This window comes from Hermetia illucens, chromosome 3 (assembly GCF_905115235.1).
Source record: "Hermetia illucens chromosome 3, iHerIll2.2.curated.20191125, whole genome shotgun sequence".
Lineage (NCBI taxonomy): Eukaryota > Metazoa > Arthropoda > Insecta > Diptera > Stratiomyidae > Hermetia > Hermetia illucens.
This window is the reverse complement of record NC_051851.1, coordinates 178,746,379-178,769,034: the sequence shown is the minus strand read 5'-3', so window position 1 is coordinate 178,769,034 and position 22,656 is coordinate 178,746,379. Positions and strand designations below refer to the sequence as shown.

At 41.8% G+C, this 22,656-nt stretch overlaps 1 protein-coding gene across 15 annotated transcripts in view; it reads left to right on the top strand.

Moving 5' to 3' along the window:
- The window catches only part of LOC119652655 (tyrosine-protein phosphatase Lar), a 994,202-nt gene that overhangs the window by 958,422 nt on the left and 13,124 nt on the right, over nucleotides 1-22,656 (top strand). For 9 of the 15 annotated variants that reach the window (XM_038056909.1, XM_038056910.1, XM_038056920.1 and 6 more), the window contains 2 exons: nucleotides 16,411-16,419; nucleotides 17,685-17,824. In XM_038056909.1, the coding sequence (XP_037912837.1) occupies nucleotides 16,411-16,419; nucleotides 17,685-17,824 (149 nt within the window). The remainder of the gene's footprint in view (nucleotides 1-16,410; nucleotides 16,420-17,684; nucleotides 17,825-22,656) is intronic. The other 6 variants (XM_038056916.1, XM_038056919.1, XM_038056915.1 and 3 more) reach the window with 1 other exon arrangement.

Here is a 22,656-nt window from a genome sequence, read left to right as displayed (position 1 = left end):
AGTTGAAAAAAACTAAAGCGCATTTCGGTATGCCAATGACGATGGCTCGTGGGTGGGTGTGGAGCTGCCGCGCTATACCCCAATTAGGGGATAATGGAAACCACATAATTTACTCTGGACTCTGCATTGTTGTTATGGCTTTCTTCACGAAAGATCACAACCTGATTTAATATTGCTATTCACCCTCGGGAAAGAAAGGAATGGGAGCAGGGGAGGCTTCATGAAAGGCCACGGTTAATTCCTAAAAGAAAAAGAATAGCGATCGGAACTTCGAACAAAATATTTCTTCGATTTTTCTAGACAGCTTAACTTGAGCAAATTGAATTTTCTTCGTGGAGTTCACGTCAACCAACATTTATATTCTTGGGAAAATATGTACACCAAAATGTTTCAAGATGTGACTGCCAAGTGAGTAGATAGTCTGCCTTCATATATTTTCGTTTTTCGAGTTGCTTCTTGTGAAGGCAATATGCAAAGTGATATGTCCTGTAGCCATGCAAGAGAGTAGTCATGGGGAGACGAAATTTGATTTGGTGAAGGTGCTAAAAGATATCATTTTCCTTCGTCTGAAATATTTGAATATTTCAAAAGTTATCTCCGAAATTGAGCCAGATGAAATTGCTCTTGACAGATTCCCATCCGCGCCTACAATTATTTTGTATGTAAAATATGTGGTTACATATAAAAAAGTCGCTTCCGAAGTATCAACTGCTGCTACTGTAAACTATCTACGGTAGAGGCAAAATAATATATCTAGATCTAATGAACCTGAGTTCGAAATAAATTTAGCCCATATTAAACTGAGCAAATCCATACTCAAACCATTAACATGGCCTCATGATTACGGCCTTCCAAAATTCTCAGTTCCAAGGATTCTTTTTTTACATCACATCAACCTCAGACATCTATAGTAATATCCATGAATTTTTAAAAAATCCACTAAAAAGTTCTATCCTAAACGCTTTATGGATGTACCCAAGAAAATATGAAGAGTCATAAAAATAACTGAAGGCACTGGTGAAAATTATATATGAAAAGTTTCTACTGTGAAAATATGTAAAGTAGTATAAAAATCTAGGAAAAAGTTTTCTTTTTCTCCTGAAATCCCGAAGAGCGAAAAACCTATTAAAATTCGGATAAACTCTCGTCGCCATATACATTTTATGCTTACCTAAATGAATATTTAAACGTTCTGCGTTCTCGTCGGTGTCACCACCATTTTACGAAATGTCCTAAGATTTCGTCGTTGAACGATTTGGGAGATATGACGACGACGATGACAGAAAACTTTTTAATCCATTCGTTGATACTTAGCGTACATACGAATTCTGGGAATTAGGACAATCTGAGCGGTTGAAAATCACCTTGATAAATTACCTATTGGGTATTAGAAGTTTTCATACTTGCTTTGAGTGATGTAAACTTGGATAAAAGTAGGCTAAGGGAGGATTTTTCTATTGGAATTCCTAAGAGGTAGGATAACACAACATGAGTTCGGTAATCCATCTCTGATATTAAGTCTGAGGAGGATGGTTTAAAAAAAGAATCTTCAAATTGAAGTTAGTAGCCTTCAGTGGGCTTATTCAAAAGAATCCTCGGTTGAAACACAAAGAAGTTATCCTAATCTTTTTTACTTTACAGTTTTAGCTAGTAATAAATATATCCACAAAAAACCTCAGGAGGAGGAGGAAAACGATCGATAAAGCTCTGCCTCAAGTCTGATGTTCACGTGTCTATAATTTTTTCATCTACCTTAATGGCTTCTGTGCCTTTTCTAGATTTTACGGCTTAAAAACTTTGTTGAAATATTCTTCGTGCATTGTCTATTTTAGGCGTTTCAATTCTGACCAGAAAAATTACCATTAAGTCTGAGAAGCCATGTCTATTTGACGTGTAAGTGGTGCAGGTCTGGAAGTGAATAAAATTTTCCGACCCCACGACTTTGGCTGAAAACTAAAAAAATGGCGACAGATTTCATCTGTCATTTCAAACAATATCCACGCAATAAAACAATTTACGACTTCAAAAAAGTTGCAAACTGAAATTGTGAAATAATATGAGCACACTGATACTGACGTTCCAGTATATCTTAGATTGCAGTAAACAAATGTAACGAAGGATCTAGTACAACTTCGTTAACAATAGATAAGATAAGATCTTCACCAAACTTTTCAATATTATGCTCTGTGTTATAGCCTATTTCATTACATTTTTCAAGTTCAACTAAATTTTGATGGTGATTAATAGGCGCGGCAATATTCGCAAAACCGGGTACAAATCTTCTATAGTAATTGGCCAACCCAAGGAATGATTTTATCTGCTTGGGGGTTTTCGGCCGCGGGAAATCCCTGACTTTCTCTGTTAGTTTGGGATCGGGTCTAATTCCATCTTCTGAGCAAACGTGCCCCAAGTAAGTTATCTCCTTTCGCAGGAACTGACACTTCACTGGCTGAAGCCTCAGCCTGGCTTCACGGAATCGTTGAAATATCTCCCTCAATTGTCGGTTGTGCTCGTCCAAGTTTTTGGCAAACACGACTACATCATTCAGATATACAAAGCATTTTATATCCTGTAAGCCTGTCAAAACCTGGTTCAGCAAAGACTGGAAAAATGAAGGAGCAGTTTTAATACCAAAAGGTACCCTCTTAAACTGCAGGTGCTGGTACAAGAAACTGAATGCAGTTTTACACCTATCCTCCTCATCGATAAGCACTTGGTGGTATCCTTGCGCCAAATCGAGTATAGAGAAGTATCTAGAGTTCCCAAGTTCATCCAAGATATCCTCAATCCGTGGCAATGGATATGACATAGGTACCACTTTAGTGTTAAGGTCACGGAAATCTACACATAGGCGAAAAGTTTTTTCCCCCGGCTCGGCTCGGTCCTTCCTCCGACCGCCAGAGTTTATAGTCAGACAAATACCCGAACTCAGGCCTAAGATTCCTAAGCTTCACTTCCTTCTCATTCACGTTGATGAGCCCAATGAAAACATTCCCATTTCGAGGTTTCACTACGGCATTACTTATAAATACACCCGGCACTACTTCCCGACGAAGACAAATTCGGGTCTCTTCAAACTCTACGGGTAACTCAACAATCCTTTCCTCCCTAGGACCTACCCTAATATTTTCTAGCTCTGCTTCCTCTCGTGTGGAACCTTCTCAGTTTTTAAGCTCCTACGCTACGCTGTTGCTGCTTTTTTCCGCCCTCTGCAGCTCTTCCATTGTTATTCGTGTATCCTCCGTCACAGCTTCCGCACTCCTGCCGTGCAGCTGCTTCGAGCCTACTTGAACGTTCTCATTCCTTATTTCGCCACTTTGTACCGACGCAAAATTCCTTTCACAGTCTTCATCCAACAATGACCGAAATACTCTCCCCTCCAGTTCGTCCTCTTCGGTTTCCTCAGTATCTTTCTCCGTCCTCTGAGAAGAATCATGTACTCCACGATGCGTATTAACCTGTCCGTAAGCCTTCCTGGATACCGTTAAAATTCCTGAAATACAATCAATGATGGCGCGCCCCTGCAAGAAGTCCCTCCCCAAAATTCCATCATATAGGAGGGACTCCTGGTTCTCAACCACATTAAAATCACAGTTGTGCCATTCCGAACCCAGTTTCACCCGACCTTTACATCTGCCAAGTGTTTTCCTTTCTTCCCAAACAGTCCACTAATCCTAATTTGTTCGGTTATATCTAAACCTACTCCTTTCCGCACTAGTGAATTTTTTATTAAGTTACACGCCGCCCCTGTGTCTACAAGTAGTAATAGTTGTGTTTTAATTCCTATATCAACGGGGACTTCAATCACGCCATTACAGTACACTTCAACTTCTGAAAATTCCCCTTCCTGTACCTCACTCTTCGTCTCATCTCCCCCAAGGACGGCTTCTACTCGTTTTTTGATTGGTTTTGTTCCGCCAGGTACTTGCGCAAGCAATTCGAAGGGTCATGATCCCGCGTAGCGCAAAAGTCCCAATACTGTGGCAACCCCTGCTCGCTAATATGTTACGCCCTCTCATCATCTTGTAATCCTACAAAGTTTACGCTACGTCGACCCTGCTGGGAAGACCGGGGAGATTTCTGTGGAGAGCATTGTCCCGAGGTATGTCCGTTCTTCCGGCAGTGAACGCAAAAAGGCTCAACCTGTCTCATTCTACACTCCCTTGCCCGGTGCCCGAATTTCCCACAATTGAAACAATCTACAATTTTCCCTTTCCTGCCAAGGGATGGTCCTAAACTCGACGAAGGACATTGCCGGGGATCCTGTCCAGCCGAGGAGGAAGAAGTGTTATTGTGACTGCTGACATTATTAGAGGCCGGCGAGTACTGTGCAGATTCCAAAGGTGACTTGTAGTTTCCCCCGGTCGTATATGACATACTCCCGAAAGGAACCTTGCTGGTAGCCTCAAAGCTACTCCCCGCAAACTGTCCGAAGGGGCGATCACTGAAACGCGAATAACCTAAAAGCCTTCGGCAGTCGTCCTCATAACAAATGGCATCTGCTTTAGCTTGTTCTAATGTCGTGAAACTTCTACCAACCAGATGCCCTCTTGTACCATCATTCAATACACCTACCTTAAAAGCACCGATACAATCGCGCTCAAATTCTTTTTTAAGACCTTCATCACCCCCAGGATACTTCACCCTAATGGCATCCTGCGTCCGTTTTAGCAATAAGCTAACCCGCTGTGCATATTCCTCCAGTTCCTCTCCGGGCCACTGTCTGTACATTCTAAGTTCATCTCGAAGCTCATCTAATGATCTCTTTGGGACGTACGCATTGCTCAGAGTCAATTCCAAATCTCTAATTGTTCTACAGTTCGCCGTGGATATCAAATAGTAGGCATCCCCTGTCAGCCTGTATTTGATGCAACTAAACAGAACAACCTTTTGCTCCTCTGGTAATCGCTCATAAAGCTCCGTCACGCAGTCTAAAAATTTAGATAGTTCCGAAACGAGGAAGGGTGATCTTTCCCCCGAAAAAGAAGGAAAAAACTTTATCACGATCATCCTCGGCAATCATCTCGCAACTTAGGTAATGGAGGAGGAATGTCAAAAGTTATTGGGGTAGTTTCTTTTGGGTCCGATTTACGATGATGATCCTGTTGTATTCGTTTTTCTGGGGTCTGTTCAGGATGTGTTGAGTGGTGTGATCATTCTGTGGATCATGAAGTTGTATGCCGCAATCTTGTGATAGAAATCGTGGTTTGAGGTGTATGCGATGGTTCGTTTTGTCCCAGTCCGTTTCCTATAAATGTTCCTTCTTTTCCGGATTATTGGTAAGTCCAGGAAAGGTATCTCTCCTTCCTTTTCGATCTTCATTGTGAATTCGTGCGCTAGGTTTCTCGAGGATCGTTCCTGTTTCTTTGTTCCTTCCCTTTTGATGATTGTTAGTACATCGTCCAAATATCTGATCTAGCCTCCTCGAGTTCATTCTCCAGATTCTCCATAAATACTTCGCATAGCAGCGGTAAGTGAAGGTTGCCCATTGCTGCCCGGGGGTTGTTTTATAAAACTTATTTCTGAATGTGAAATAGGACTCACTCATGCATGTGAAGGCCAGTTTTCTATACAGTTTGGCCTTCTTCCTCCATTTGCATCAGTTTTCGTGTGTCGTGATCCATTCTTCTTTCATCGGTACGCTTGGGAACGCTCGAAGGATACTAATATTCCATTACTTTGATGGGTTAGGCATTCTCAGTTCCGCTGCTTTCTTAATGATGAGTTTGCATTCCAGTACTTCTCTACTCTTTTAACGGGGTCTGGCAGAGAGTCCTTCTTGATAATGTGAAACTTGTCTTCTTTTAACTTTTTACGGATACTTGGCGGATGTCAGACTTCTTGTGTCACTATGGGTTGCTGGTGGACTTGCAAAATAAGTCCCTTATAGACCCCACGACCAACCTTAATTCGTCGGGCCAAATGGTATCTCATGCTGACAATAACCTTTCCGTTCTTTTGGAAGACATCACCGACTCTCGTGTTCGGACACTCCTCCAAAAGTTTAGCCAGATTACTACCGAGTGTAGTCTCTCGAAACCAGTGAAGCACAATGTGCAGCACCACATTAATACTACTGGTTCCCCGATTTTCTCGAAGGTGCGTCCCCTACCACCCCAGAAACTGGCTATTGCGCGGAAAGAATTTGAACAACTTGTTCAACAGGGTATCTGCAGGCTGTTGGTCTTCCCCATTGCATATGGTCCCTATGCCAAATGGCGTATGCTTCTTTGTCCATGATGACCATTGCGTTTCCCTTGTCTGCTGGTAAGTAAAAAAACGGCTTTCTCTTTCAAATCCTTAATGGTTTTGCGGTGGTTGGACGATTGCCTTTTCCTTATGGCTATTCGCTTGGCGGGGGTTAGTAGTCGCCGAATTTCTTCTCGAATGTCCGCTTCTTTGGGGAAAGTGGGGTCTCTTATGGTGAAGTGCAAGCCTTTATTGAGTAGTGAAAGCTGTTCCTGAGTAAAGTGTTCGTTAGATTTATTGATTACGTAGTTGGGTACGAATTCCTCCTTCGATTTTACTACTACCTCCTGACTTACCTGTGTCGTGGTGATCGCCTTTAGTTTCTTTCCCAGTACGCTCCTCTTTCTGGCCTTTTCGCAGGTGTTGATTATTTCCTTTATGTCAGTCATGCCGCCCGTTCTTCCATGGGTGTTCTTCTTCTTTAAGTATTATATTCCAGTCTCGTGTAAAGTGACTTAATGCTTTGTTTTATGGCCATTCCTTTCATCGCTATACTCCGAAGAAAGGAGATTCATCCTCTTCCTCCAGTCATCAACATCACAACTAAGACCTGCATTGAATAGTTTCAGAAGCTGCGAGTAGACTCACTCTTCTACCGAGTGACTGCTCTACTTAAGCCTCTTGTGGGTCATAACTTATTGGATTCCCTCACATATTCTGTTATTGGCTAGGGTTGTCAAGGCGGGGTGCGAGTTTTAAATTATCCGGTGTACATACTCGTATATTGTGCCAAAAATATCTTTGCTGGGATTTATGCTGCTCGAAAAGCCCTCAGAATGTGGTGAGCTTAATCGCACTGATTTTCGTTAAATAGCCTTGAATTGACTGGTGGAGTCGTGAGCTTCTGGCCTCCTTCATTCCCAGTAAATAACAGATTTTTTCAAAAGTTAGGATTCAGAATTTTATCATTATTCTGAAGGTTTTTCGAACCATACCAACTGTCCAACTGTTCAAGATTTCTGGTTTGGAATCGGGTATACTTCCGGCCACTTGCTCAAGTAATTCATCATCATGAGGGTGCGGCGATTTTCTCATTCTGTTTCGGATAGTAATGTGGCAACATCGTTAACTATTCATTCAAATTACAACAGTTTTACAGGTCTTTACCTCGCCCCTTGGTTTTCTTTTTACCCAATTTAACTGAAACACGCTTCTAACACTTGTCTTCAACATCGTTTCGCACATGGATCCTATAAAATCGTTCCAGTACTCTTGTCAGAATTTGTTTGGCACTTAGATCTATGCCGGACATTTCCTCATGCATTTCCTTGAGTGAAATTGCGCTCAGTAACCTTTCAACATAGGGTTGTGCGCCGAAATATTTTCCTAGTTGTCTTAATATTAGCCGAATATGCTCGTCATCTAGTTCCGCGGGCTTCGTCCATATAAGACATAACGTTTTGTTATTCCATATTTTTTTCCCAACTGTGATAATATCTGCAGTTTGATTGACGCAGCGGACGAAGTAAAGCATGGACATTTCCGTATATTCTTCCTTTTTAGCTAACTATATCATATTTGTACTGACGAAGTCTTTCAATCTATCTTGTTACTTGCTCATTGTCTCAGCATGGCGGGATCAGTCTTCAGTCTCCTTCGATTATTGCTCCAGAAACTTTCCAGAGGATAGTCCTGTTAAAAGTATCGGACTACTTTTCTAACAGTAAAGCAACACGGAATCAATTAAAAGCTTATATGTCATCAACTGCGCAACAACCGATGTTCGGTCTAGGCCTGGACTCCAAACACCCCGGCTTTACGCCGAAATCGCCAATTTGATATCTCCTGTTGTCCTGGCCTACGCCTTTGATTCCGCCAAGGCAGGTGGTTTCGACATGTCTTTTTAACGTTTTGTACGAAACAAAACTTGATTTAAATCGGTCTGTTTGGTCATCCGAACATCTGTCTGTCACATACATTTTGTTAGAAACGGTTGCACCTATTCATACGAAATTTTTGTGGAAAAATGGGAACTGTGGATCCCATCGCATGCAGTGAGTACCATTCTTCTACGCTGAGTTTAGGAAGGGGGGAGGAGTCCGCATACACACAAAAGGGCGTATAACATTTTATTTCACGAAATATAGTCAGTAGGAGTATCAAATGAAAGGATTAGTACTTTCCAAAACTGGTCTCATTTTTGACATTTAAAGCAAGAGTGGGGACCCGCTCTCAGAACTAAAACTACACAAAAGAAAAATTTGAAAAAAATCATGAAGCTGCCACTGTATGGTGTCTAGGCCTCAAAGTACCCTCTACACTGATAGCTACTTAAACAAAGTTAAAAAAAAAAACATTAATTACCGTGTTTATTGTTACCATATTGTTTTTTTAAATTGAGTGGAAATCCTCTTTAAGTTTCTCTTCGAATCATAAAGCTATGCAGTAATATACGTAGGGTATAATGCTGCAACGTTTGGTGGGAATCGCACCATTCTTAGCGAAGTTATTATGGGTCAAAATTGTCTTTTTTTGTGCAAATTTACTGCAACCTAAAACTGAATGTCAGTGTCATACCTGAAGCGCCGAACTTCCGATATCCGGATTATTTTTCTATTGTAGATTTTACTTTTAAAGGCTTCCCGGACTGAATATCCTCGCCCACACGGATTAGGTCACCCGCCACGACCAAACGGTGATATCATTCATAAATTTCATCGTTTTATTGGCTACCGAATTGCCCATACTCCTGCAAGAGGTCAAACAGTTTTCGGATGATTCCCCTCTTGAATGCGTTTAAGAGTTTGAGATTTTTCTTTCACTTTTTCACCCTCTCTTTTCTAGCGCCAGGTTAAAAACAACGAATCTCGCTATCTTAGCGGTCTAAGATATTGATGGTGAAAGGTCTGAAGAGTGGGCCTGCTGCTTTTATTCAGCTTCGTAAACCGGTCAGGGTCAAGATAGTCAGTCTTATTAATTTAGTCGGAATACCAAATTCTCTTATGGCCGTAAATAGTTTTACCCTTGGTATGTTATCATAGGCGGCCTTGAAGTCGGTGGAAAGATGTTGCAACTGATGGTCATATTTTAACATATCTGTAGCTCATTCGCTTGCAATAAAGCTTCTTTCATGTGGGCCGATGCTGTTCTGAAGAGTATGGAGCTATCCGGTCTACGAATATAGCGAATATCTTACAGATGCATGGATTACTGCGTTTTTTTCAACTTCATTATAAGGAGGACCACAAAAGATGCCGCCGTTCAAGAGCATGCCGACACAGACGATTTGTTCCAACTGATCAAAATTATATTTTGGAAAGGGGAAAAAAAATGTCGTATTTATAATCGAAATTTGACGCTTTATTTGAAACATACTTAGAATTATCGCCCCCCCCCCCCTCCTTATTTGCAAAAAACTCAAACAGTCAGTTTTCGCAAGCCTCCTTTGAGGCCAACTTAGTAGCACCAAGAGGGTTTTGCATTTACCGAAAGAAATGGTAATCACTTAGTGCCAGGTCCGGACTATACAGTGGGTGCAATAGGACATCCCATCCAAGCTCCCGAAGCTCCTGGGCGGGTGATCAAAGATGTGTGAGGCCGACCGTTGTCCTGGTGGAATACGACACCATTCCTATTGACCAATCCTGGCCGCTTCTTGTCAATTGCCTGCTTCAAACGGACGAGTTGCTCACAGTAGAGGACCGAATTGAGAGCATGGCCATAGTTGAGCAGCTCATAGTGGATGATTCCCTTCCAATCCCACCAAACACACAACAAAACCTTCCTGGCCGTCAATCCGGGCTTGGTAATGGTTTGGGCCGCCTCGCCGCGCTTCGACCACGATCTTTTCCACTTATGGTTATCGTACGTGATCCACTTTTCATCACCAGTCACCATCCGCTTCAAAAATGGATCGAATTCGTTCCGTTTCAGTAGTGCATCGCAGGCGTTGATTCAGTCCAAGAGATTTTTTTCTGTCAACTCGTGTGGCACCTAAACATCCAGCTTTTTTTGGAATCCAGTCTTCTGCAAATGGTTCCAAACGGTTTTATGGTCTATACCCAGTTCCTGGCCAATCTAGCAACTTCGATGATTTCGACGATTTTATCGGTTTCTACGACGATTGGCCTACCAGTACGGGGTGTATCTTCGACATCCACTACATCAGAACGAAATCGATCGAACTAACGCTGTACTGTGCGAATTGTTACAGTATCGGTCCCATCAACTTCACAAATTTTTTCGGCCGTCTTCGTTGGATTTTTACCTTTCAGGTAGTAAAAATTTAAAATATGACGAATTTCTTGCTTGGTGGACACCATCTTTGACACGCTATAACTTGAGACTGAAACGTACGATCACAACACTGTCAAAGAGACACTTGTAGCACATATTGTCGTCTTCAAATCGCCGTATAGTATGACCCGATGCGATAAGTGCACAAGATTGTAGAAACATGAAAAAGTATGTTTTTAAGGTTCTACCCATTTATTCAACATGCACCGAGAAGGTCGAGAGAAAGAGTGTGTAACAGAGTCGGATGGCGTCGAATTTATATCCTTGTCGATCCATATAGTGACGTTACTTTGTTGAGCATATCAGCTGTTGAGAAGCGTTGCCATGTTGGTGCTGACATGTCATTGCCATGTCGCTACACTGCTCCCTCCTGAGTAGTTTTGACGGTTAACGGCTGGAAAACTACGTATCGAATATTACTCGCCTCTCACTCGCTGGTTTCGCTCTTGGTCCTGCATACGTTTTGGGAGCCAAACTTATTGGTCGTTGGGCTGCTTCCGTTGGATCAGATGTTACTTCGAAATAGGCAGGTTTTAGTCGCTCGACGCTGATATTTGTTGCTTTGCCCTGAATTTCCATTTTAAAAACGTTGTCGGAAAGTCTTTCTAACACCTTATATGGTCCTTCGTACGGATGCTCTAGCGGCTTCTTCACTCGATCAATCCGCATGAACACGTGTGAGCATGTAGAAAGATCCTTGTGGGCGAACACCTTCTTTCTATCATGTCGAGAGATTGGCATTGCACGAACTTGCGTCATATGGTGACGAAATTTCTCAACGAAAAATTTCGGATCGGGAGGCATTTCCTCGTCAAGAAAGAACTCTCCAGGGATGCGAATCGTTGTCCCATAGACTAGCTCAGCAGCGGTTGCGCCAATATCCTCCTTAACGCTTGTACGAAGACCGAGCAAAACCGTTGGCAACACTTCGACCCATTCACGGTTGTTGTGGCACATAATAGCTGCTTTCATCGATCGGTGCCATCGCTCAATCAATCCGTTAGAAGCAGGATGGTATGCAGTGGTTCGAATCTTTTTGCAACCCACTAAGTGCGTCAGCGACTGGAAGATCAAGGATTCGAACTGGGATCCTTGGTCCGATGTTAATATAGTAGGTGCTTCAAATCGTGAAATCCAGTTGGTGTAGAATGCGTCTGCGATAACATCTGCCGTAATTGATCGTATCGGAACCGCTTCAGGCCATCTAGTAAATCTATCGATCATAGTCAATACATACGAGTGACCTTGTGATTGCGTTAGCGGTCCGACAATATCGATATGTACGTGACTGAATCTCGTGTCCGGCATATCGATTTGGCCATGCGATGGTTTTGCATGTCGTCCAATCTTACTTCGTTGACACGCTAGACATGTTCGTGCCCACTCGAGAATGTCCTTGGACATACTAGACCAGACATATTTTCGGCAAATCAGCTTCTTCGTGACGCGTCCCCTTGGATGAGATAGTCGGTGAGTAATCTCAAATATTCTCCTCCTGAGAAGTATTGGGATATACGGCCGTATTTGGGAAGTTGACACGTCGCAGTACAACATTGTATCCTTCTCGTCAACTCGCAACTTTTTCAAATCCAAGGTCGTTTCAGAACGCAGTAGATGTTGGAGTTCCTCATCGTTTCGTTGCGCTGTAGCTAATTCTTCGGTGGTTATGGCAACCGGCAATGTAATAGCACTAATTCGGGACAAGGCGTCTGCTGTAATGTTTTCCTCGCCAGTGACGTATATGATATTGGTCGAGAATTGGCCGATATAGTCCAGTTGCCTTAATTGCCGTGGACTAGCTTTATCGGCTTTCTGTTGGAAGGCGAACGTTATCGGCTTATGATCGGTTTTGATTAATAACGGACGACCTTCGACCATGTAGCGAAAAAACTTGACTGCACTGTAGATTGCTTGGAGTTCTCAATCGTAAGTGCTGTACCTACGTTGTGTATCGGAGAACTTCTTCGAAAAGAACCCGAGCGGTTCCCAAACATCATTGTTCCACTGTTCGAGAACTGCTCCCATAGCCGTGTCCGATGCGTCTGATTTGATGGCCAACGGTGCATTCTCAATGGGATGTCGTAGTAACGCAGCGTTGGCAATTTGCTGTTTGCACTTTTCAAATGAGACATCTGCTCGTGGATTCCATTCGATTTTGCGTTTATCCCGTTTCCTTGCACCAATGAGATACTCGTGGAGAGATGCTTGAATTTCGGCTGCATTCTGCAACGATTTTCTATAGAAATTAATAGCTCCTAGAAATCGTCGCAAATCGGCAATTGTTGACGGTTTTCCGAAATTCAAAATGGTTTCCACTCGTCCTGGAAGGGGCTTGATGCCATTTTCGCTCACCAAATATCCTAAATATTCGGCAGAAGATGTTCCGAAGCTGCATTTATCGATATTGATGGATAATCCGTATTCACGGAGTCGATTAAATATCGTCAATAAGTGCTTCCGATGCTCCTCGTTCGATTTAGAAGCGATAAGAATGTCATCGATGTATGCATAGCAAAAGTCCAATCCGCGGAGTGCATGATCAATGTACCGCTGGAAAGTTTGTGCGGCATTACGTAGACCGAACGTCATTACTCGGAACTCAAAAAGCCCAAAAGGAGTAATGACAGCTGTTTTGGGAATGTCCTCGGGAGCTACAGGAATCTGGTGGTATGCTCTTGTCAGATCAATCGTGGAAAATACCTTGCATCCACTCAGTTTGTGCGCAAAGTCACTAATGTGAGCGATGGGGTACTTATCTGGGACGGTGATAGCGTTCAAACGCCGATAATCTCCACATGGTCTCCATTGTCCGTTTTTCTTCCGTACCAAGTGTAACGGGCTCGCCCATGGGCTACTCGATGGTTGGCAAACTCCCTGTTGTAGCATGTAGTCAAATTCGGCCTTTGCTTCGCGCAGTTTTTCGGGCGTTAATCGTCTGGGTCGGTCAGAAACAGGCGGTCCTTTAGTCAGGATATGGTGGTAGATATCATGAGCCATCACCTTCGCTCCGTCAGATGGAATTGTGATGTCGACAAAATCTCTCAGAATGTCATGATAACTTTCGCTAGACTTCAGTGTTGTCATACCACAAGTTATGGTGTCGGTGAGTTTTGCGATGCAGGATAAGTTGGTCTTTTCGTCGATTATCTTCCTCCTGCGTAGGTCCACTAATAAGCCATAATGGTGCAGCAAATCGACACCGATTATTGGTTGTCGAACATCCGCTAAAACGAACCTCCAGGTAAACGGTCGTCGTAAGCCGAGGTCGAGCGTTATGATGCGATGTCCATATGTTTTGATCGGCGTATTGTTGGCGGCATAAAGCTGAAATTGCATTGGCGTGTGCTGATTTTTGTCTTTAGGCAAAACTGAAATATCAGCACCGGTATCCACCAGTAAATGCATGCCGCTTTTCCGATCGAGTACTAATAATCGGCTGGGTTTACTGTGAGAGGGGTCGTCCTAGACCGCCGAAATTCGGGACGACGAATTTAGTTTTCCGAAGTCGCGGAATTATTTTGCCACTTACATGGCGGTCGGCAATTACGCGCTTGTTTCCGAAACCGTTGATGAAAGAAGCAAAACCCTCGATTCCGTGAACCTGATCTTTGCCTTCTGGTGCTCCGTTGTTTGGATCGGGACCGGTTGCGTGTCGTGATTTCCAGTCGGTCAATTCGACTCAATATTTGCTCCAAGACATCATTTTCCGTGGATGCCTTCTGAACGGTGGAAATGCAAGGCAGTTGTTGCATCTCGATCATTAAATCCGCCATTTTCGCCAATTTATCGACGTCTGCTTCGTTAGAAATTGCTAACACTATTCGAATATTTTCGGGCAATTGCTCAAGTAGCAACGATCTTAGCATGGCGTCAGTTACCTGCTCTCCGCCAGTGTTTCCCAAGTCCTGCAGGTAATTCTTCCCTTGGAAAAGTCGTCGCAGCTTGGATTCGGCGGACTCTGCAAATGCTGCCAATATCCTCTCCTTCACGGCTTCGTACTTATTTGTTGCCGGAGGATTGCGTGCTATCGAGATTACATGCGGAAGGATTTCCGGCTCGGCAAATTGTATCACGTACTTAAATCTTGTTTCGTCCGACGTGAGGTGATTAGTGTGGAACGCAGCCTCTACCTGCTCAAACCAAAATGCCGGGTCGGGTCGATAAAATGACGGAAATTTTTGTATGCGTGCCGCTTCCACGAATACGCCTGCTGGTCGATTAGCTATCGGCGGCCGGAAATCACCCTGAAGGGATGTTTTCGGCGTCTCTGGCGATTTGGATTCGGTGGCCATTTTGAAACTTGCGCTTGGTGTCGATTGAACGTATAGAAATTTAAGATCACTGCACTTTTTATTTTAACTCTAGTCGTCGGGGTCACCAATGTAGAAACATGAAAAAGTATGTTTTTAAGGTTCTACCCATTTATTCAACAAGCACCGAGAAGGTCGAGAGAAAGAGTGTGTAAAAGAGTCGGATGGCGTCGAATTTATATCCTTGTCGATCCATATAGTGACGTTACTTTGTTGAGCATATCAGCTGTTGAGAGGCGTTGCCATGTTGGTGCTGACATGTCATTACCATGTCGCTACAAAATATGCTTAAGTGTCGCCATCTATTGACAAAATACGACATTTCTTTTCCCCAACCCAATACTTTCTCAATCTAACATTGCGACTTCGCTTGGCTTTTCATTTTGAATTTGTTGACTGCTAGGATCACTTCATTCGCTACTTATTCCAACGCCTGGAGCATAATATCCTTGTTGCCTGCGTATCCAACAATTGCGCGGATTCGATTGAAGCCTTGTCAATTTCTCGTTCAACTCTCTTTTAGGAGGACCATTCTGGATAGATTGTCATTCTTAAAAAAGCACGAAAAGGTTGCCCTCATCCTTCTATGTCTGCTATTTTGATAGCGGTGATAACCGCGTGCAATTGGAAGTGGAATTCGATAATGGAACTGTAGGGGTTGAATTACAGTGGACGTTCCACAGTATTTGAAGAAATTGAAGGTCTAATAAAGTCTAACGTATCTTGTATAATTCACGCAGGATTTAAATATTTGAATATGGGCAGCATTTAAAGCAAAAGGATATGAGCATATAAGAAAAATTCAAAATTGCTTGATAGAAGTTGTTGAGCAACAAAAGTGTAATATTTAAAAGGACCAAATAAGTAAGACATAAGTCGAACTGTGCAAGAGCTAATTGCAATGTTTACTTCCGTATCTCCATTAAAAGTTTCTCATTATGATACACACGTACACAAAACCGAACACGAACAAATCACACATGAAAGGTTATTGCTTATTCATAAAGGAATTAAGTACAGAGATAAAGTCGACGTGAATAACCCAAAATTCAATGTGCCGTCCATTTTTAATTGTCCTTCTTTATTTTCATATATTTCAAAAATGAGAGGATTTATTTTATCTTTTTTCATTACGAATAATATAACAGTATTTTGCCTTCACCCAGGAGTGGATTTATCCTTTCAGTTATGCCTTTTAAACATCCTTAAATAAGAACTTAGTTGGATAAATAAAATTTACAGGCATTTCCATTCAATGAGTTTCGCAGGACGCTAACCTATTTACGGATCGCTTCCATATACAAACCAAAATATATATGCATACTTGAATATATATTTATTGATACGTGAATATTTAAGACTGAATTTTCTAAACAAAAACTTTAAACTTTAAAGAAATTTCCCATGCGAAGTTTAATTTTCTGAAAATTCATTTTCTCTCTTCCCGATTCGGTGCACCTGTGCGTGTATATTCTGAACTCCACTCAAATTTTCCAACTTTTTGTAAAATTTTGGTGTAACCTAAAATGCAATTTTTTGAAACATATGAAATGTGCTATTTCGTGCATCTACTATATCTTAAAAAACGGAATTAATATGCTCTCGATAACATTAGCACGAAAAAGTGAGTATGAAGAAATGTTTTTTGAAAATAAAAATAGTTGAAATTTTTTGCGTGTGGTTTTTGTGTACGAAAAGATTCTTTTTTGTATCTAAAATACAAATATCTTTTTTGATTTTTGTTTGAAAAACGTCACTTTGGAACCTATAAAATAAGATTTTGAATAGTTCATGATTAGTTCAAACGAAATTAAAAATTTCCAGAGTTTTTTGAATTTAGAATTCAATTTCGAAATTCCCAAGCAACAAATACAACTAGTTCTGCTAAAATAAGATACATTTTAATATCGTTTGATCTTTCAATACTTAAAACTACAATTTTTGATTAGATACCCCATTTTTGGATAGGTAGAAATTTTTTAAATTCTGACTGGGACATCTGATTTTTTCCGACGTTGAATTTTTTGAATTCATAAAAGTAAAAATTTTTAAAAAAAATATACAAATTTTTCTCCAAAAATGCATCCAACTGGACTAATTTTTATATATTCGTGTTGATATTATGAAATGTTTCGAACAAAGTTTGTTTTTTGAATATCTTTCACTTAGCTAACGAAGATATTGGATAAAATCTAACATTTTTGTAACTCAATCTAACTCGTTTTTGTAGCCCTAATAAACTTTACTAGATATCGTTAATTTGAACTGCATAAAGATTTTATGGAAATTGAAATATTTTTGAAACAGTCCAAATTTTTTGAGAGTTTCATTTTTTTGGAAAGAAAATTTTTCTCCTTTTTTGTGATTTTGCTCGATTAAGGATTCTTCAGGTATGTCTATACTAACGAGTGAGAGTTGATGGTTGGTAATAATCTCTGTATTTTCCCGTGCATCTTTCTAATCATTATATTACTATGACTGTACTTAATAGTTTGGTATGATCACTGTTACGGAGGAAATGCTTTGTAAATGTTGAAATAACGTAGAAAAGATTACTTAACCCCGAGTACAACTACTCCTTTAGAAGGTTATAGGGAGGTTGACTGATAGGAAATAGGCAATAGGGAACAAGAATAAAACCTAAAGAATTAGGGTCAGATAATAGTCGAATAAACGAAAACCAAGAAATTTTATTCAAACTCTGAAATGGGTAAACCCCAAGTACGTGTAACAAAATGAAACGAAGGTCTCTCGTATCCCCCGAACCCTCTACTACATTTTAATATTTTAATTGTTAAATATCAATTTTTAGAAGCCGAAATGACATCAATATAACGATATTAACAGCATTTTCTTTTTTCCAATCTTTTCGCAAATGAACTATCACAGTGCCTGGTGATCCTCAAGAAGTTAAGGCGACCCCACTTAATTCGACGTCAATTCATGTTGCGTGGAAACCGCCACTAGAAAAGGACCGTAACGGCATCATTCGAGGTTACCATATTCACGTACAGGAAATGAAAGAAGAGGTAAGTTGATAGATATTAGTTAGATCGCATTTTCTCGTCTTCTTCACAGCTGCAATATTTGCCTCCAACTAACTCGGCCCAGCGATCGCGCGCTCCAATTTCTTATACTCAATAGTATTTAAACGTCAACTGTGTTTTTTCAAATTTTCGTCCGTCATTTTTCCCCTTGAATATCATCATTTTTAAAAACTTGGGTGTTTAACTCAAAAAAGGGGTCCGTAGACCACAAGGGTAACTTGCTTTCCAAGTGATCTGGTCCGTCATCAAGTAAGTGCGGACTAAGGACTCCCAGCATCCTCAACAAAACTTATTTAGGTATTCTCGCCTCGCCCCTATGTTGTAAATGGCCAGCCCAATGGAGTCTTTGTAGTCGTACCATAATGGCTGACTACAAATTTTCCCGCGAATTGCACTCAATATTCTGCATAGGACGTTTCTTTCAGAGACATTCAGTTTTTTTCATTACTGCCTGAGTTAACGTCCACGCTTCGCTGCTATATCACATGTCAGGTGATCATTGAGTAATAACTTTTATTTTCTTAGTTTCTACTTATGTAAAATTGTCAACATTTTCAAAATTATATTCTTGTTTGCATCATAACTTTCATTTTCGTCTACCTTAAGTCTGACACCCTTCACTTCCATATCAAGGTTTACCAGCGTCTCTTTTGCATCCAGAAAAGATCGGGACAAAGTGTTAATATCACCAGCTCGTGGCAATCTCTAGTCGGACTTAAATAATAGCACACCCCCAGCGTCCATAGAGAGCCTTCTGATTACATTCCCGAGTACTACCCGGGATTTGAATTGAAAAGTATAGGGGTCAGCCCATCTCTATTTTTTAATTTTTTTTTGGTTGACAGATGGGTCAATTAACGTATTTTGGACCCACACTTGAGCTATTGTGTCTGAGATCTTCGTCTTTATGAACCGGTTTACTTTGGTTCGAATGTCAAATCGTAGTAATATACATTTTGTATAGTGCTGAGTCCACTTAAACTCTACATATATTTGGCAGACGTCGGCATTATACGCCCAGTGTTTCTCTAAAATCCAGTTCACCATTGATAGTTGATCGCCCATGACTAAAACCACCTTAATATTCGCCAATCGGTTCTCAGTGTAAGGTCTAAATCTCTCCCTTCCAAAATGTTGGGGAATATTTTGCAGGAAGTGCATAGAAACAAAATACCTCTGTAAACTTCGCATACTAGTTTGTCGTCCTTTTTGTAGATACTTTAAACGATGCCGTTACATCAATCGTTTTGTAGTTTCTCTTCTCTCCATATTTGTTGCTTCCTCACTTACGCTGTCAATTCCTAACGCTCTATTTGATGTCAGGCTTTCCATAACAACACCGACCGAGTGATACCATCTTTCAAGGTCACTTATCCTCACGAGATTGACGTCATCGACAAGGTGTGTTCATCAGCCATACAAGTGGACCAATTCGCGGGTAAATTTCAGTACAACCCACCTTCTTCGCCGCAGTGTAACTGGATCCGTATTTACTCTCGGTCTGTTCTATTAGAACCTTAAGGGTTTAAGAACCAAGGACCTTCAATTTATCCGCAGTGGCTCAGCAACACTATGCATTTTGTATCTACGAAAGCTGGCTGGAAGATGCTATATTAAATTCCGAGTTCCTCGAAGGGTACTCCACTTTCTGCTGTGACAAGGACCGGGATTCATTCCGTAAGTTCAAATGCGGTGAGATCCTAATTGCAATAAAAGGTACACTTCGCGCCGAACTCATCTTCTCTTTTTCCGGCTCTCCTTATAACTATGGTGTTCTTCGTGTCTCCCCACCCAACTCCCTCCCGTTGATTGTATCTTGTATATACGTCCGCTGTGTTTACCCTTCTCACCTGTACGAAGAATTGTCTGACAATTTGTTTGGACTCCTTACTGTCAGATTCCTTTCCCCCTTTCTTCTTTTGCGAAGATTTTTACCGTCCATGCTTCACTAGCCTAATCGTCCTAACCTTCCAATTCCTTCCAACAACCTCTCCCAGTCTTCCCTTCTACTTTCTTCCTTTTTGAAGACTTGCTCTGCCCTGAAATTCAATACCACGAAAAACTCCTTGGCACCCATTCTGGATCTCTTCCTTTCCAACCTCCACGCGCCCCAACTCTCTTTATTTCTTTTCACATCCCCGTATATCAGAACTGACGCTCTCTATCCCCCAGTTGAATTTGAAGCGGAGCTTCCCTGTTCAGACTCCAGAACTGCGTGTAAATCTACTAAGTTCAACTTCCGCAAAGCCAACTTTGACGGTCTAAACTCAGCTTTAGCGTCTATCGACTAAGTTCACATATTATGCAACTCAACGTGTGATCAAGCTTTTGGCACCTTTTATAATATCGTGTTCGATCCCCTCTAGCCAACTTCATAACGGAGATCCTTACTAAAATCCGCCTGATACGTCCTTTGTGGAAGAAGTTTCGAACTTCAAAAAATAACACCGACCTTGCCCTTTTCAAGGCTATCCGCTCCCACTGTGAAGTCGATGATTAAAGCAGCACGTAAGAAATACTTGTTGAGCGTCGATGCCACCCTTGCCCGCGATAACTTCAAAACCTTTTCGTTTCATACACGCTATTTCCGTAACCCCACCCAATCTTTCCCTTCTTCCATCAACTTTGCTGATTCCATTGCCAAATTTCCACAACACTCCTGCGATTTTTTGCGTTCTTACTTCTTTTCCGTGTTTACTCCCTCAACCAATGCGCCCTCAATTCCCCTTTTTGATCCAAGCGGCTCCGAATCTCTCGCTAGGTCTAGTGATGATCTCATCCCGTCCTGAGTTTCATGCTCCACTAATCATTGCTGATCTCAGCGGCGCATGAGTGGTGATATCCTTAGAGAACTGATCTTCGTATGCTATGCTGTAATACCCACAGACTATCTGTAAAGAATCGAAGCAGAAATATGTCCTCAGTGTTCCCCTTGGCTAAGTAAGAGATACCCGATAACTGGTAGCGGAAACCTGGCCTCAACGCTGGTTAGTAGCTTCGCCGCCAATTTCTAACATTACTATTTGCCAGCGTCGCTCGTAAGTGACTCCTAGCCATATCGCTGAGGAATTTTACAGCGCGTACTTCAACAGTGGATCGTTCCTGCTTAGCTACTTTTTTCTCCTGTTCGAGCTTATCATGAGATTGGTCTCGATTGAAAGGAGTAGGTTTCGTGGAGCGTTTGTTGTAATATTTATTAACAATCGTCTGGCATTTAGCATGGTACTTTTTACCCCTCTCATTGACAATACCTGCCTTCTTACCTTTCGCTATCCTTTTCAGAATACTTGCACTACTTCTGCTACTTCGTTATTCTACGGCAGTTAGCATTTTGTTCTCATTTCCCGAAGGACCATGACAACACGGCTTTTACACAAGAATACTATGGCTAGTACTCGCTAAGTTCAGTTCGACGGCAGGCTGGAAATCACTAGTCCATCTTCTTCCTTCTTCTTTTTCTTCAGCCTTTGTTCCGTTCACAAGCGGGATCGGCTCGTCGTGATCGGCTTCGCCATTTGGCTCTATCGAATGCCTGATCTGGGTGCAATCTCGAGGCTTTCAAATCCCCATCCAGCGTATCAAGCCACCGTTGCTTAGGTCTGCCTTTTGGTCGTTTACCATCGACTTCGATGTTCAGACCAATCTTTGCAAGTGAATTCTCGTTAGCACGAATTGCGTGACCATACCATCGAAGACGCCTCTCTCGCAACTTTTCCACGATCGGTGCAACCCCATAACGATCGCGGATATCCTCATTTCGGATGTGATCTAAACGTGTGACGCCACTAGTAAAACGTAGCATCTTCGTCTCCATTACCGCGAGACGCCGTTCATTGTCTTTTATGGTCGGCCAACACTCAGAACCATAAAGAGCGACTGGACGGACAACATTGCGGTAAATTTTAGATTTGAGACGTTCGTTGATACGTCGATCACAAAGGACACCAGTTGTGAAACGCCACTTCATCCAGGTTGCGTTAATGCGTGAAGCAATTTCATAACGCAGCTCTCCATTGGCTGATAGCGTTGACCCGAAGTATTTAAATCGCTCAGATCTGGGCAGATCACTGCCGCTGACAGTGATTGTGCCTGTTTCATGGGGATCGGTCGTCAAAAAATCACTAGTCCATCTGTCGCCTGCTTTTAGAATACGGAGGCGATAGCTGGAATTCCGTGCAGTGGCTGCGATGTCCACCGCCTCCTAGCTGTTATTCCTCTATTGATGCGCCTGACATTAACCCCTCTCTTTCTGTCGTCGCTAGGTACATAAGCTAATCAGCCTGATCACCAGCGCAGGATTTTGATTGAAATCGAAGGTGTTCAAGATATGCAAAGTCCGTATATTAGAAACTAAGCTCTTCTTTAGCGGCGCAGCCTTCAGCATATGCTGTTCCACTTTCGCTTGAGGTTCTATTGGCATCTTTTACATCTGTATATGTTTACTCTTTCCAAACTCTGTAATTGGCTGATTTACTGCTCTGTCAACTCTGATGTTATTTTTCGAATCGCCTCTCATAATACATGTTGTGCGGACATTTTGAAGTACCCTTCGCGGAGTTCAACATCTACTATCAGTCCCCGATCGCGAGGTTGTGCCAGTCCTACAACGTCCTGCAGCTTGTGTCCTTTTACTCTATCTCCTTTAGCTTCGAGTGTAAGGTAAGCCATTTACTTGCTCTTCCCTCTGAGGACAATATGTAACAAGGAGTTTGTTACATATTGTCTTAACTAAATAAATAAGTAAACAATAATTTCTCCTAGGAGCGAGGGATAAAGTGATCACGTCCCAAGAAAAATGTCTCCGTTGCTGCCGG